Source organism: Oncorhynchus masou, unplaced genomic scaffold (assembly GCF_036934945.1).
Source record: "Oncorhynchus masou masou isolate Uvic2021 unplaced genomic scaffold, UVic_Omas_1.1 unplaced_scaffold_614, whole genome shotgun sequence".
In the NCBI taxonomy this organism is placed as follows: domain Eukaryota; kingdom Metazoa; phylum Chordata; class Actinopteri; order Salmoniformes; family Salmonidae; genus Oncorhynchus; species Oncorhynchus masou.
Window position 1 is genome coordinate 205332 of NW_027012566.1, and position 16637 is coordinate 221968.

At 45.0% G+C, this 16637-nt stretch overlaps 1 protein-coding gene across 1 annotated transcript in view; it reads left to right on the forward strand.

Annotated features, from left to right (window-relative positions):
* Positions 1 to 16637, forward strand: part of LOC135536405 (calcium/calmodulin-dependent protein kinase type II delta chain-like) — a 101532-nt gene that overhangs the window by 28759 nt on the left and 56136 nt on the right. Inside the window, exons 6-10 of the mRNA XM_064962749.1 lie at positions 8140 to 8212; positions 11882 to 11984; positions 12588 to 12671; positions 12878 to 12972; positions 13692 to 13814. Of these exons, the coding sequence (XP_064818821.1) occupies positions 8140 to 8212; positions 11882 to 11984; positions 12588 to 12671; positions 12878 to 12972; positions 13692 to 13814 (478 nt within the window). The remainder of the gene's footprint in view (positions 1 to 8139; positions 8213 to 11881; positions 11985 to 12587; positions 12672 to 12877; positions 12973 to 13691; positions 13815 to 16637) is intronic.

The window sequence follows — 16637 nt, forward strand, 5'->3', positions numbered from 1 at the left end:
CCTGATTAAACACTGACTGCCTGATTAAACACTGACTGCCTGATTAAACACTGACTGCCTGATTAAACACTGACTGCCTGGTTAAACACTGACTGTCTGGTTAAACACTGACTGTCTGATTAAACACTGACTGCCTGATTAAACACTGACTGCCTGATTAAACACTGACTGCCTGATTAAACACAGACTGCCTGATTAAACACTGACTGTGTGATTATTAAACACTGACTGTCTGGTTAAACACTGACTGCCTGATTAAACACTGACTGCCTGATTAAACACTGACTGCCTGATTATTAAACACTGACTGCCTGATTAAACACTGACTGCCTGATTAAACAATGACTGCCTGATTATTAAACACTGACTGCCTGATTAAACACTGACTGCCTGATTAAACACTGACTGTATGGTCAAACACTGACTGTCTGGTTAAACACTGACTGTCTGGTTAAACACTGACTGTCTGGTTAAACACTGACTGCCTGATTAAACACTGACTGCCTGATTAAACACTGACTGCCTGATTAAACACTGACTGCCTGATTAAACACTGACTGCCTGATTAAACACTGACTGCCTGATTATTAAACACAACTGCCTGGTTAAACACTGACTGCCTGGTTAAACACAGAGGAGACGTCAAAATAAGGTGTTTGTGTCATCTAAGATGTGTGTGTGTGTCATCTAAGGTGTGTGTGTGTCATCTAAGGTGTGATATCTGTCTCTATAAAGTGATTTATAAATGTGATGTATGGACCACTGACGTTGTGATTAATCACAGAGGAGACGTCAAAATCATAACAAGAATAATGCATCACGTTTCTATTGCACTTTTCATAAGAATCTCAAGAGCACTTCAAAAACAACCAGTCTAGCTATAGTTACATCAACCAGTACAGCATCATGACTAGATCAACCAGTACATCACCATGAATAGTCTAGCTATAGTTACATCAACCAGTACATCATCATGAATAGTCTAGCTATAGTTACATCAACCAATACATCATCATGCATAGTCTAGCTATAGTTACATCAACCAGTACATCATCATAAATACATCAACCAGTACATCACCATGAATAGATCAACCAGTACAACACCATGAATAGTCTAGCTATAGTTACATCAACCAGTACATCATCATGCATAGTCTAGCTATAGTTACATCAACCAGTACATCATCATAAATACATCGACCAGTACATAGCCATGAATAGATGAACCAGTACATCACCATGAATAGATCAACCAGTACATCACCATGAATAGTCTAGCTATAGTTACATCAACCAGTACATCACCATGAATAGTCTAGCTATAGTTACATCAACCAGTACATCACCATGAATAGTCTAGCTATAGTTACATCAACCAGTACATCACCATGAATAGATCAACCAGTACATCACCATGAATAGTCTAGCTATAGTTACGTCAACCAGTACATCATCATGCATAGTCTAGCTATAGTTACATCAACCATTACATCATCATAAATACATCAACCAGTACATAACCATGAATAGATGAACCAGTACATCACCATGAATAGTCTAGCTATAGTTACATCAACCATTACATCATCATAAATACATCAACCAGTACATAACCATGAATAGATCAACCAGTACATCGCCATGAATCGATCAACCAGTACATCACCATGAATAGAACAACCAGTACATAACCATGAATAGATCAACCAGGAAATCACCATGAATAGATCAACCAGTACATCACCGTGAATAGTCTAGCTATAGTTACATCAACCAGTACACCATCACGAATAGTCTAGCTATAGTTACATCAACCAGTACATCACCATGAATAGATCAACCAGTACATCACCATGAATAGTCTAGCTATAGTTACATCAACCAGTACATCACCATGAATAGTCTAGCTATAGTTACATCAACCAATACATCACCATGAATAGATCAACCAGTACATCACCATGAGTAGTCTAGCTATAGTTACATCAACCAGTACATCACCATGAATAAATCAACCAGTACATCACCATGAATACATCAACCAGTACATCACCATGAATAGATCAACCAGTACAACACCATGAATAGTCTAGCTATAGTTACATCAACCAGTACATCACCATGAACAGTCTAGCTATACTTACATCAACCAGTACATCACCATGAATAGTCTAGCTATAGTTACATCAACCAGTACATCATCATGAATAGTCTAGCTATAGTTACATCAACCAGTACATCATAATTAATAGTCTAGCTATAGTTACATCAACCAGCACATCGCCATGAATAGTCTAGCTATAGTTAGATCAACCACTACATCACAATGAATAAATCAACCAGTACATCATCATGAATACTCTTAACTATAGTTAGATCAACCAGTACAGCAGCTTTGGGCACCAGAAAGTTCATCACACACAGTTCAGAGTAGTAGCCAGTCGTCCTCACTACGAGCCCTCTGCCTCAGCAGCTCTGGGCACCAGAAGGTTCACCACACACCATTCAGAGTAGTAGCCAGTTGTCCTCACTACGAGCCCTCTGCCTCAGCAGCTCTGGGCACCAGAAGGTTCACCACACACCATTCAGAGTAGTAGCCAGTTGTCCTCACTACGAGCCCTCTGCCTCAGCAGCTCTGGGCACCAGAAGGTTCATCACACACAGTTCAGAGTAGTAGCCAGTCGTCCTCACTATGAGCCCTCTGCCTCAGCACGGCATTCCTGTATCTCCCATTCCTCTCACGCTTCAGGTGACTCCTCAATTGATGTTTTCAAAAGACCAGGAACAGGCAGCCAGGGTGTAACCAAAAAGCTGGTACAGTGTCTAGATGCATCATTCAAACAAAAAACATTAGCCATCTAGCTAGTGTCGTTTCGTGGCTTTCATTAATCTGCTGACTGTTATGTATCGAATCAACTAACTAAGTGTAATTGTTACTCGATTAAATGAATCATGAAACAATTAACTATTTAAAATTTTGGGGCACCACGGAAAGAAGTTGTTTACCGAGTTGCCATCTCCCGGATTAAACTCGAGATGATTTATAAGACATATATTGATAACATTCATCTCATTAATCATTACCTCATCAGTCTCAGTCTCATAATTCTGAACGTCGTATACTCCTTGCATCTGCACAAACCCCAGCCTTAACTGATCATTCCGTACCGTACAAATATATTTCTTTTATTGATTTACTTAATAACTAAATGATAACACAGGATACCCACACAAAACACACACACACACACACACACACACACACACACACACACACACACACACACACACTCACACACACACACACACACACACACACACACACACACACACACGGTATAGGTTATTGATTAGAAACATAATACGATGGAAACAGGTCCCTAGCGGACTGACACAATACGACACTTGTTACATAAGATGGAGAGAGAGAGTGAGAACACTTGGATACATTTGGAAAGTACGCTCACAGTAATCACAATACTTTTCCCCGAACTACCGCTCATTTGAGTAAGAAGTAATGAATGTATTTACGTGTTGAATGTCTTCCTTGTTCGTGTATCTCTGTTGGACCCAGTCCTTCTTGAAACGGGTTCCACTTCTTGAAAAGGGTTCCGCTGGGCCTTAGTTCTTAAGTGTAAGGCTCTGATTGTCCACAAGAGGTCACAATGTCCTTCTTTTTTTGTTGTCTGTGTTTAATTCCACTTGTTCAGGAAGAGTGGTCCAGTGGAGCTAATCAGCCGTGTCGATGATCCCCAGTGGGGTGATGAAGGCAGTGTAGCCAGCGATGGTTTGAAGACATGGTCATACTTCAATTCACTTTCATGGCCATAGTGTTCCCCGGTCAGTCAACCTGTAAATCCATGGCTCACAGAGTGTTCCCCTGTCAGTCAACCTGTAAATCCAAGGCTCACAGAGTGTTCCCCTGTCAGTCAACCTGTAAATCCAAGGCTCACAGAGTGTTCCCCTGTCAGTCAACCTGTAAATCCATGGCCAGAGTGTTCCCCTGTCAGTCAACCTGTAAATCCATGGCCATAGTGTTCCCCTGTCAGTCAACCTGTAAATCCATGGCCAGAGTGTTCCCCTGTCAGTCAACCTGTAAATCCATGGCTCACAGAGTGTTCCCCTGTCCGTCAACCTGTAAATCCATGGCTCACAGAGTGTTCCCCTGTCAGTCAACCTGTAAATCCATGGCTCACAGAGTGTTCCCCTGTCAGTCAACCTGTAAATCCATGGCTCACAGAGTGTTCCCCTGTCAGTCAACCTGTAAATCTATGGCCATAGTGTTCCCCTGTCCGTCAACCTGTAAATCCATGGCTCACAGAGTGTTCCCCTGTCAGTCAACCTGTAAATCCATGGCCAGAGTGTTCCCCTGTCAGTCAACCTGTAAATCCATGGCCAGAGTGTTCCCCTGTCAGTCAACCTGTAAATCCATGGCCACAGAGTGTTCCCCTGTCAGTCAACCTGTAAATCCATGGCCAGAGTGTTCCCCTGTCAGTCAACCTGTAAATCCATGGCCAGAGTGTTCCCCTGTCAGTCAACCTGTAAATCCATGGCCAGAGTGTTCCCCTGTCAGTCAACCTGTAAATCCATGGCCAGAGTGTTCCCTGTCAGTCAACCTGTAAATCCATGGCCAGAGTGTTCCCCTGTCAGTCAACCTGTAAATCCATGGCCATAGTGTTCCCCTGTCAGTCAACCTGTAAATCCATGGCCAGAGTGTTCCCCTGTCAGTCAACCTGTAAATCCATGGCCATAGTGTTCCCCTGTCAGTCAACCTGTAAATCCATGGCTCACAGAGTGTTCCCCTGTCAGTCAACCTGTAAATCTATGGCCATAGTGTTCCCCTGTCCGTCAACCTGTAAATCCATGGCTCACAGAGTGTTCCCCTGTCAGTCAACCTGTAAATCCATGGCCAGAGTGTTCCCCTGTCAGTCAACCTGTAAATCCATGGCCAGAGTGTTCCCCTGTCAGTCAACCTGTAAATCCATGGCTCACAGAGTGTTCCCCTGTCAGTCAACCTGTAAATCCATGGCCAGAGTGTTCCCCTGTCAGTCAACCTGTAAATCCATGGCCAGAGTGTTCCCCTGTCAGTCAACCTGTAAATCCATGGCCACAGAGTGTTCCCCTGTCAGTCAACCTGTAAATCCATGGCCAGAGTGTTCCCCTGTCAGTCAACCTGTAAATCCATGGCCAGAGTGTTCCCCTGTCAGTCAACCTGTAAATCCATGGCCAGAGTCAGTCAACCTGTAAATCCATGGCCATAGTGTCAGTCAACCTGTAAATCCATGGCTCAGAGTGTTCCCCTGTCAGTCAACCTGTAAATCCATGGCCAGAGTGTTCCCCTGTCAGTCAACCTGTAAATCCATGGCCAGAGTGTTCCCCTGTCAGTCAACCTGTAAATCCATGGCCATAGTGTTCCCCTGTCAGTCAACCTGTAAATCCATGGCCATAGTGTTCCCCTGTCAGTCAACCTGTAAATCCATGGCCAGAGTGTTCCCCTGTCAGTCAACCTGTAAATCCATGGCCACAGAGTGTTCCCCTGTCAGTCAACCTGTAAATCCATGGCCATTCCCTGTCAGTCAACCTGTAAATCCATGGCCAGAGTGTTCCCCTGTCAGTCAACCTGTAAATCCATGGCCATAGTGTTCCCCTGTCAGTCAACCTGTAAATCCATGGCCAGAGTGTTCCCCTGTCAGTCAACCTGTAAATCCATGGCCATAGTGTAGTGTTCTGTCAGTCAACCTGTAAATCCATGGCCAGAGTGTTCAGCTGTCAGTCAACCTTTAAATCCATGGCTCACAGAGTGTTCCCCTGTCAGTCAACCTTTAAATCTATGGCCAGAGTGTTCCCCGGTCAGTCAACCTGTAAATCCAAGGCTCACGGAGTGTTCCCCTGTCAGTCAACCTGTAAATCTATGGCCAGAGTGTTCCCCTGTCAGTCAACCTGTAAATCCATGGCCAGAGTGATCCCCTGTCAGTCAACCTGTAAATCCATGGCCAGAGTGATCCCCTGTCAGTCAACCTGTAAATCCATGGCCAGAGTGTTCCCCGGTCAGTCAACCTGTAAATCCATGGCCAGAGTGATCCCCTGTCAGTCAACCTGTAAATCCATGGCCAGAGTGATCCCCTGTCAGTCAACCTGTAAATCCATGGCCAGAGTGTTCACCTGTCAGTCAACCTTTAAATCCATGGCTCACAGAGTGTTCCCCTGTCAGTCAACCTGTAAATCCATGGCCAGAGTGATCCCCTGTCAGTCAACCTGTAAATCCATGGCCAGAGTGTTCCCCGGTCAGTCAACCTGTAAATCCATGGCCAGAGTGATCCCCTGTCAGTCAACCTGTAAATCCATGGCCAGAGTGATCCCCTGTCAGTCAACCTGTAAATCCATGGCTCAAAAAACACCAGTTACATGCAATAAAAACTCTATGTTATAAAAAAAACAAAAGAGAAGATTTTCAAAAAGCAACAAACAAACAAACAACTGAATATGTACTTAGGCTGCTAGCAGGGCTTCTAGGGCGCCATGGCAACTCTTAGGACTCTGGTCAAAATGTGTGCACTACATAGGGAATAGGGTGCAATTTGTGACCTATCCATAGATATGGAACCGACTTCACACTACAGACTTTATGTTGAATTACAACCTCCGTAAAGAGAGGAGCAGAGAGAGATAAGGGGGGAAGAGCGAGAGGGTGGAAGGGGGAAGAGCGAGAGGGTGGAAGGGGGAAGAGCGAGAGGGTGGAGGGAGGAAGAGCGAGAGGGTGGAAGGGAGAAGAGCGAGAGGGTGGAAGAGGGAAGAGCGAGAGGGTGGAGGGAGGAAGAGCGAGAGGGTGGAAGGGGGAAGAGCGAGAGGGTGGAGGGAGGAAGAGCGAGGGGTGGAAGGGGGGAAGAGCGAGAGGGTGGAAGGGGGGAAGAGGGAGAGGGGGAAGAGGGAGAGGGTGGAAGGGGGAAGAGGGAGAGGGTGGAAGGGGGAAGAGCGAGAGGGTGGAAGGGGGAAGAGCGAGAGGGTGGAAGGGGGAAGAGCGAGAGGGTGGAGGGAGGAAGAGCGAGAGGGTGGAAGGGAGAAGAGCGAGAGGGTGGAAGAGGGAAGAGCGAGAGGGTGGAGGGAGGAAGAGCGAGAGGGTGGAAGGGGGGAAGAGCGAGAGGGTGGAGGGAGGAAGAGCGAGAGGGTGGAAGGGAGAAGAGCGAGAGGGTGGAAGAGGGAAGAGCGAGAGGGTGGAGGGAGGAAGAGCGAGAGGGGTGGAAGGGGGGAAGAGCGAGAGGGTGGAGGGAGGAAGAGCGAGAGGGTGGAAGGGAGAAGAGCGAGAGGGTGGAAGAGGGACGAGCGAGAGGGTGGAGGGAGGAAGAGCGAGAGGGTGGAGGGAGGAAGAGCGAGAGGGTGGAAGGGGGAAGAGCGAGAGGGTGGAGGGAGGAAGAGCAAGAGGGTGGAAGGGGGAAGAGGGAGAGCATGGAAGGGGGAAGAGGGAGAGTGTGGAAGGGGGAGAGGGAGAGGGTGGAGGGGGGAAGAGGGAGAGGGTGGAAGGGGGAAGAGGGAGAGGGTGAAGGGGGAAGAGCGAGAGGGTGGAAGGGGGAAGAGCGAGAGGGTGGAGGGGGAAGAGCAAGAGGGTGGAAGGGGGAAGGTGGAGAGGGTGGAAGGGGGGAAGAGGGAGAGGGTGGAGGGGGAAGAGGGAGAGGGTGGAAGGGGGAAGAGCGAGAGGGTGGAAGGGGGAAGAGCGAGAGGGTGGAAGGGGAAGAGCAAGAGGGTGGAGGGGGAAGAGCAAGAGGGTGGAAGGGGGAAGAGCGAGAGGGTGGAGGGGGAAGAGCAAGAGGGTGGAGGGGGGAAGGCATGATGGGGAGAGATGAGGTATATAGTTCTAGAATGATTAATCTGTGTTGTCGGTGTGTTTCACTGTTAACTGGTGTTGTTTGTTAAAACTCTGTAATCTGTAGTGGACTGTTACTTTACTCTGATCAAACAGAGAGTATTGTTTAACTCTGTAATCTGTATATGGTATTTTCTGTGTTTTATTGTTGAACATTTGGTCAGTGTCTATCAAACACAGTTGTTTATATAATAAGATGTTTCTCCCCTGTCCATGTCTCTCTTCACTCCTCTTCTCTCTTCTCTTTTCTCTCTCTCCTTTTTGTCTCTCCTCCTTCAGTCATTGCATACAGCAGATTGTAGAGAGTGTTCATCACTGCCATGTCAATGGTATCGTTCACAGGGACCTGAAGGTTTGTATGGTCAGACCATCACCATCATCATCACCACCATCATCATCATCATCATCACCATCATCATCATCACCATCATCATCACCACCATCATCATCACCACCATCATCATCACCATCATCACCACCACCATCATCACCATCATCACCACCATCATCATCATCATCACCATCATCATCATCACCATCATCACCACCACCATCATCATCACCCCATATTCTACATTGTACATCTGAAGGTATGTGTGTGTGTGTGTGTCTATCTGTGTGTTTGTGTGAGAGTTTCTTTGTCTGTGTGTGTGTGTCTGTATGTATTTATGCCATAGTGTGTTGTTTTGTTAGTGTGTCCCTGTTCAACCGTTGTCTTTCTGTCTCTCTTTGTGTGTGTGTCTGTAGGATCAAGTTGCCCCTAGACATTGATCTCAGCTCAGTTTAGTCCTAGTGGTTGCCACTATATGGCCAAGCTGCAAACTCTAAACTGGCTATATCTTAAAATTGTATGAAAATAGAATGTATATTTTAGTTATTTGGTCTTAATTTAGGTTAGGGGTAAGCATAAGGTTAGCCTTTTGACGGCATGGTTTCCCAAGCGGGAACTACACCCCCCCCCCCCCCCCGATCAACTCAAACGGTGGCGCACAGGATGCAAAAATATTCATAGAAATATTTAACCTCCACACATTAACAAGTTCAATAGCTCAAATGAAAGATAAACACCTTGTTCATCTACCCAGCGTGTCAGATTTCTAAAATATTTTACGGCGAAAACACAGCACACACGACACCCACTGTTTTTCGCCTCATTGGGTCAAAGTTCACAGCATTTGCACAATTAAACGCTCTACTGAATGAGGACATCTAGTGGAAGACATAGGAAGTGTTTCCAGATCCATAGCTGGTTGTGAAGGGAGGGGGGCGATGACGTCAAAGTTGCCCCAACTCTCAGGATTCCAAAACTAGTTTGGGAGATTGCCTGCCCTGTGAGTTCTGTTATACTCACAGACATAAATCAAACGGTTTTAGAAACTCCAGGGTGTTTTCTATCCAATAATACTTATTATATGCATATATTAGCAATTTAGGACAGATTTCTATGCAGTTTACTATGGGCACGCAATTCATCCAAAGGGGGCAGTATTATCCCTATCCCTAACAGGTTGTTAGCATAGAATGTATATTTTAGTTATTTGGTCTTAATTTAGGTTAGGGGTAAGCATAAGGTTAGCCTGTTGTTGTTGTTGTTGTTGACATTGTTGTTAAGGTCTTAATTTAAGTTAGGGGTAAGCATAAGGTTAGCCTGTTGTTGTTGTTGTTGTTGACATTGTTGTTGTTGTTGTTGTTGACATTGTTGTTAAGGTCTTAATTTAGGTTAGGGGTAAGCATAAGGTTAGCCTGTTGTTGTTGTTGTTGTTGACATTGTTGTTGTTGTTGTTGACATTGTTGTTAAGGTCTTAATTTAGGTTAGGGGTAAGCATAAGGTTAGCCTGTTGTTGTTGTTGTTGTTGTTGACATTGTTGTTGTTGTTGTTGTTGTTGACATTGTTGTTAAGGTCTTAATTTAGGTTAGGGGTAAGCATAAGGTTAGCCTGTTGTTGTTGTTGTTGTTGTTGACATTGTTGTTGTTGTTGTTGACATTGTTGTTAAGGTCTTAAAACCTCTTGAAACTCTAGGGGCGCAATTTCATTTTTGGATGAAAAACGTTCCCGTTTTAAACAAGATATTTTGTCACAAAAAGATGCTCGACTATGCATATAATTGATAGCTTTGGAAAGAAAACACTCTGAATTTTCCAGAACTGCAAAGATATTCTCTGTGGGTGCCCTAGAACGGGAGCTACAGGCAAAACCAAGATGAAACGGCAACCAGAAAACCAGCAGGATTTTTGAGGCTCCGTTTTCCATTGTCTCCTTATATGGCTGTGAATGCGAGAGGAATGAGCCTGCCCTTTCTGTCGTTTCCCCAAGGTGTCTGCAGCATTGTGACGTATTTGTAGGCATATCATTGGAAGATTGACCATAAGAGACTACATTTTCCAGGTGTCCGCCCGGTGTCCTCCGTCAAAATTGGTGCGTCTTTTTCAGCTGCTGGTATTTTTCCATGCGATTCTGAGGGGAAAGCAGGCTTCCACGAACTGCATATCAATGAAGAGATATGTGAAAAAACACCTTGAGGATTGATTCCAAACAACGTTTGCCATTTTCAGAAATTGCGTTATGCTAATGAGCCTGCGGCTTTATTCACGATCCCGGATCCGGGATGTGGAGTATCAAGAGATTTTTAGGTTAGGGGTAAGCATAAGTTTAGCCTGTTGTTGTTGTTGTTGTTGACATTGTTGTTAAGTGTAGATTTAAAAATCAGATTTCCCAGATCCGGGAGCGTAATCATCGACTGACACTAATTAGCATAACGCAACGGACATAAGAATTCCTAGAAAATATTCCTATTCATGAAAATCACAAGTGAAATATATTGAGACACAGCTTTTTTGTTAATCACCCTGTCATCTCAGATTTTCAAAATATGCTTTACAGCCAAAGCAACACAAGCATTTGTGTAAGTTTATCGATAGCCTAGCATAGCATTATGTCCAGCTAGCAGCAGGTAACTTGGTCACGAAAATCAGAAAAGCAATCAAATTGTTTAGCTTTGATGAGCTTCGGATGTTTTCACTCACGAGACTCCCAGTTAGATAGCCAATGTTCATTTTTTCCAAAAATATTATTTTTCTAGGTGAAATAGCTCCGTTTGTTCTTCACGTTTGGCTGAGAAATCGACCGGGAATTACGGTCACGAAAACGCTGAAAAATATTCCAAATTAGCTCCATTATATTTACAGAAACATAGCAAACGTTGTTTATAATCAATCCTCAAGGTGTTTTCAAATATCTATTCGATAATATATCCACTGGGACAATTGGTTTTTCAGTAGGACCGATTGGAAAAATGGCTACCTCTGTATTTTACGCGAGAATCCCTCTGAGAGCCATCAGGTGACCACTTACACAATGTAGCCGCTTATGGGTATTCTTCAACATAAATGAGTAAAACTACGTCACAATGCTGTAGACACCTTGGGGAATACGTAGAAAAAGTAGTCTGGTTGATAGCCCATTCACTGCTCAATAGGGACGCATCGGAACGCAGAGCTTTTAAAACACGAGGTACTTCCGGATTGGATTTTTCTCAGTCTTTCGCCTGCAATATCAGTTCTGTTCTACTTACAGACAATATTTTTGACAGTTTTGGAAACTTTAGAGTGTTTTCTATCCTAAGCTGTCAATTATATGCATATCCTAGCATCTTGTCCTCACAAAATATCCTGTTTACTTTGGGCACGTTATTTTTCCAAAAATGACAATACTGCCCCCTAGTCACAACAGGTTTTAAGGAGATAAATTGTAGAAAATGACGAGGGGATCCCGGGTGGCACAGTGGTTAAGGGCACTGTACTGCAGCGCCAGCTTTGCCATCAGAAACTCTGGGTTTGTCGTAACCGGCTGCGACCGTGGGGCGATGCACAATTGGCCTAGCCTAGGTTCTGACTTTGCAGCTTGGCCAGAAAGTGACAACCTTGCGTGAGGCTAAACCTGATTGTACATCTGTGTCTACGGCCAACGGTTACCCAGAGCGTCTTGTTACCGCTAACCCATTTTGACTCCGCCCCCCTCCAGCCTGAGAACCTCCTATTGGCCAGTAAGCTGAAGGGGGCGGCGGTTAAGCTAGCTGACTTTGGGCTCGCCATCGAGGTGCAGGGCGACCAACAGGCATGGTTTGGTGAGTATCGTCGAGTGGCTTCTCTCTTATGGGACGGGACAGAAAATGTTTTTTTTTCACACTACTGAGCGAGCTGAACTAGCCTCCACTGTAGTTTCTGGTACTGTGAGTGCTGTGAGTGAAAGGCTAATGGGAAAATGAATAATGCCAAGCCAGCACAGTGCGGTTCGGGTCGGGTCTGCACACTAGTGTATTAGAGGACACACAGACCTGGCCTAGAATAGACCCCTAACCTCTTACCACTTTTGAATTGTCAGGGCGGTAGTTAGCCTAGCGGTTAAAAGAAAGGTCACTGGTTCGAATCCCTGAGCTGACGAGGTGAAAATCTGTTGATTTGCCGTTATTTGTCCTGTAAGTCGCTCTGGATAAGAATCACTAAAAATATTTTAAAAAATGTACTGATTGATCGATTTAATCAATTAATGACTCACTCAAGTAATCAATGAATTATTTGCTGTAACAATTACTCAAATCAATCACTCAAACTATTGATACACTCATCCATTTATTCCCTCCCTCCCTCCCTCCCTCCCTCCCTCCCTCCCTCCCTCCCTCCCCTCCCTCCCTCCCTCCCTCCCTCCCTCCCTCTCTACTTCCCTACAGGTTTTGCTGGTACACCAGGCTACCTGTCTCCAGAGGTTCTGAGAAAAGACCCATATGGGAAGCCTGTGGACATGTGGGCTTGTGGTAAACAAAACAACCTTTTAATCTCTAACCTTTGACCTTTAGAACTGAACTAAATAACATACTTCCATGTGATTGTTCCCTGCTGAAAGTTGGCTCAATTCCATTCCAATTCAGGAAGTGAAATTTCAAAAAAGGGGTCAGTTTGGGGTCAAGACTGTGTTGTTTTGATCTGTGGGTTATGATAAGCGCGTGTGTCTTCCTGCCAGGGGTGATCCTGTACATCCTATTGGTCGGTTATCCTCCCTTCTGGGACGAGGACCAACACAGACTGTACCAGCAGATCAAGGCTGGGGCCTACGATGTGAGAACTACCAACCTCTACCTATCTCTCTGTCTGTCTGACTCTCTCCTCTCTACGACAGGAGAACTACCAACCTCTATCTCTCTGTCTGACTCTCTATGATGGGAGAACTACCAACCTCTATCTCTCTGTCTGACTCTCCTCTCTACGATGGGAGAACTACCAACCTCTATCTATCCATCTCTCTGTCTGACTGACTCTCTCCTCTCTACGATGGGAGAACAACCAACCTCTATCTCTCTGTCTGACTGACTCTCTACGATGTGAGAACTACCAACCTCTAACTACCAACCTCTATCTCTCTGTCTGACTCGCTCTCTCTCTCATTCTCTGTCTGTCTGTCTGTCTGTCTGTCTGTCTGTCTGTCTGTCTGTCTGTCTGTCTGTATGTCTGTCTGTCTGTCTGTCTGTCTGTCTGTCTGTCTGTCTGTCTGTCTGTCTGTGTCTGTCTGCCTGCCTGCCTGCCTGTCTGTCTGTCTCTCTGTCTGTCTGTCTCTCTGTCTCTCTGTATCTCTGTCTCTCTGTCTCTCTTTGTCTCTCTGTCTCTCTGTCTCTCTCTGTCTCTCTCTGTCTCTCTCTCTCTCTCTGTCTCTCTCTGTCTCTCTCTGTCTCTCTCTCTCTCTTCACTGGTGTTGGAAATTAATGAATTGATAGACAGAATGGTGGAATGTATTGTATTGATTGATGGACTGACTGATTGTGTGTAATGTGTGTCTATAGTTCCCGTCCCCAGAGTGGGACACAGTGACTCCTGATGCCAAAGACCTGATCAATAAGATGTTGACCATCAACCCCGGCAAACGCATCACCACCGCAGAGGCCCTCAAACACCCCTGGATCTGTGTATGGAAACACACACACACACACACACACACACACACACACACACACACACACACACACACACACACACACACACACACACACACACACACACACACACACACACACACACACACACACACACACACACACACACACACACACACACACACACACACACACACACACACACACAGCCCTTCCACTGATCTCTCCTCTACTCTCCTCTCATCCTCTTCTCCTCTCCTATTAAACATTATTTGGATTGATGAAGATTCAAACGTTTAAAAAACAGACTGAGGAACTAGTTAAAAAGCTAAGATTTAAAGTGGGCTTCTTCTTCTTCTTCATTTTTTTTAAGAAGTAGATTTTGCCAGTCTTAAACAGCAGGAACCAGATTGTCGTCTGGACTAATTGTGACACCTTATTATCCAAATATATCAGAGACTCCACTGTAAATGATTTGATGCCGTCCACCCTAGTCCCTTATCACAGGGGACAGTTGTATTACTCGTCACTACATCTTGAATCAGAAGGTTGTCTGGTCCCTCAGTAAAGTCCCATAGATCTCTTCATTACTCATCACTACATCCTGAATCAGAAGGTTGTCTGGTCCCTCAGTAACGTCTCGTAGATCTCTTCATTACTCATCACTACATCCTGAATCAGAAGGTTGTCTGGTCCCTCAGTAAAGTCCCGTAGATCTCTTCATTACTCATCACTACATCCTGAATCAGAAGGTTGTCTGGTCCCTCAGTAAAGTCCCATAGATCTCTTCATTACTCATCACTACATCCTGAATCAGAAGGTTGTCTGGTCCCTCAGTAAAGTCCCATAGATCTCTTCATTACTCGTCACTACATCCTGAATCAGAAGGTTGTCTGGTCCCTCAGTAAAGTCCCGTAGATCTCTTCATTACTCCTCACTACATCCTGAATCAGAAGGTTGTCTGGTCCCTCGGTAAAGTCCCGTAGATCTCTCCATTACTCATCACTACATCCTGAATCTGAAGGTTGTCTGGTCCCTCAGTAGAGTCTCGTAGATCTCTTCATTACTCATCACTACATCCTGAATCAGAAGGTTGTCTGGTCCCTCAGTAAAGTCCCGTAGATCTCTTCATTACTCATCACTACATCCTGAATCAGAAGGTTGTCTGGTCCCTCAGTAAAGTCCCGTAGATCTCTTCATTACTCCTCACTACATCCTGAATCAGAAGGTTGTCTGGTCCCTTTGTAAAGTCCCGTAGATCTCTTCATTACTCATCACTACATCCTGAATCAGAAGGTTGTCTGGTCCCTCTGTAAAGTCTCGTAGATCTCTTCATTACTCCTCACTACATCCTGAATCAGAGGGTTGTCTGGTCCCTCAGTAAAGTCTCGTAGATCTCTTCATTACTCCTCACTACATCCTGAATCAGAAGGTTGTCTGGTCCCTCAGTAAAGTCCCGTAGATCTCTTCATTACTCATCACTACATCCTGAATCAGAAGGTTGTCTGGTCCCTCAGTAAAGTCCTGTAGATCTCTTCATTACTCATCACTACATACTTATTCAGAGGGTTGTCTGGTCCTGAATCAGAAGGTTGTCTGTCCCTCAGTAAAGTCCCGTAGATCTCTTCATTACTCATCACTACATCCTGAATCAGAAGGTTGTCTGGTCCCTCAGTAAAGTCCTGTAGATCTCTTCATTACTCATCACTACATACTTATTCAGAGGGTTGTCTGGTCCTGAATCAGAAGGTTGTCTGGTCCCTCAGTAAAGTCCCGTAGATCTCTTCATTACTCATCACTACATCCTGAATCAGAAGGTTGTCTGGTCCCTCAGTAAAGTCCCGTAGATCTCTTCATTACTCATCACTACATCCTGAATCAGAAGGTTGTCTGGTCCCTCAGTAAAGTCCCGTAGATCTCTTCATTACTCATCACTACATCCTGAATCAGAAGGTTGTCTGGTCCCTCAGTAAAGTACCGTAGATCTCTTCATTACTCATCACTACATCCTGAATCAGAAGGTTGTCTGGTCCCTCAGTAAAGTCCCGTAGATCTCTTCATTACTCCCACTTTGTTTCCAAACTTCCCAGTTGAAGTAAACCAATCTAAGTGTTGGTAAACTCTTGAGGTCCCTCTGGTCTCCACGAAGTTAAAGGTCATTCCTCTTTTTAGTTTGATTTCCCCTCGTCTGGGTTCCCCGGTGCCACTGGGGCAGTTTAAACCCCTAATGATGAATGAGCTCTCCTCGTCTGGTTTCCCCGGTGCCACTAGGGCAGTTTAAACCCCTAATGATGAATGAGCTCTCCTCGTCTGGTTTCCCCGGTGCCACTAGGGCAGTTTAAACCCCTAACGATGAATGTGTTCACTGAGATTTGGGTTCCCCGGTACCACTAGGGCAGTTTAAACCCCAATGATTAATAAGTTCACTGAGATTTGGGTTCCCTGGTACCACAAGGGCAGTTTAAAACCCTAATGATGAATGAGCTCTCCTTTTCTGGGTTCCCCGGGACCACTAGGGCAGTTTAACCCCCTAATGATGAATTAGCTCTCCTTGTCTGGGTTCCCCGGGACCACTAGGGCAGTTTAACCCCCTAATGATGAATGAGCTCTCCTTGTCTGGGTTCCCCGGGACCACTAGGGCAGTTTAAAACCCCTAATCAGATTTGTAATTGTTTTGTTTAAATGTAATTTAATGTATCTGTATCTGTTACTGTATCTTGTAGTTTAAATATTTGTATTGTTTATTGTATTGATCATATTGATTATTGGAATTGTTGTCCTCATGGCACCATTGGAAATAAGACCCGAGGTCTCAATGGAATCCCGTGTATAAAATAACATTCTCTCTCAATTCAA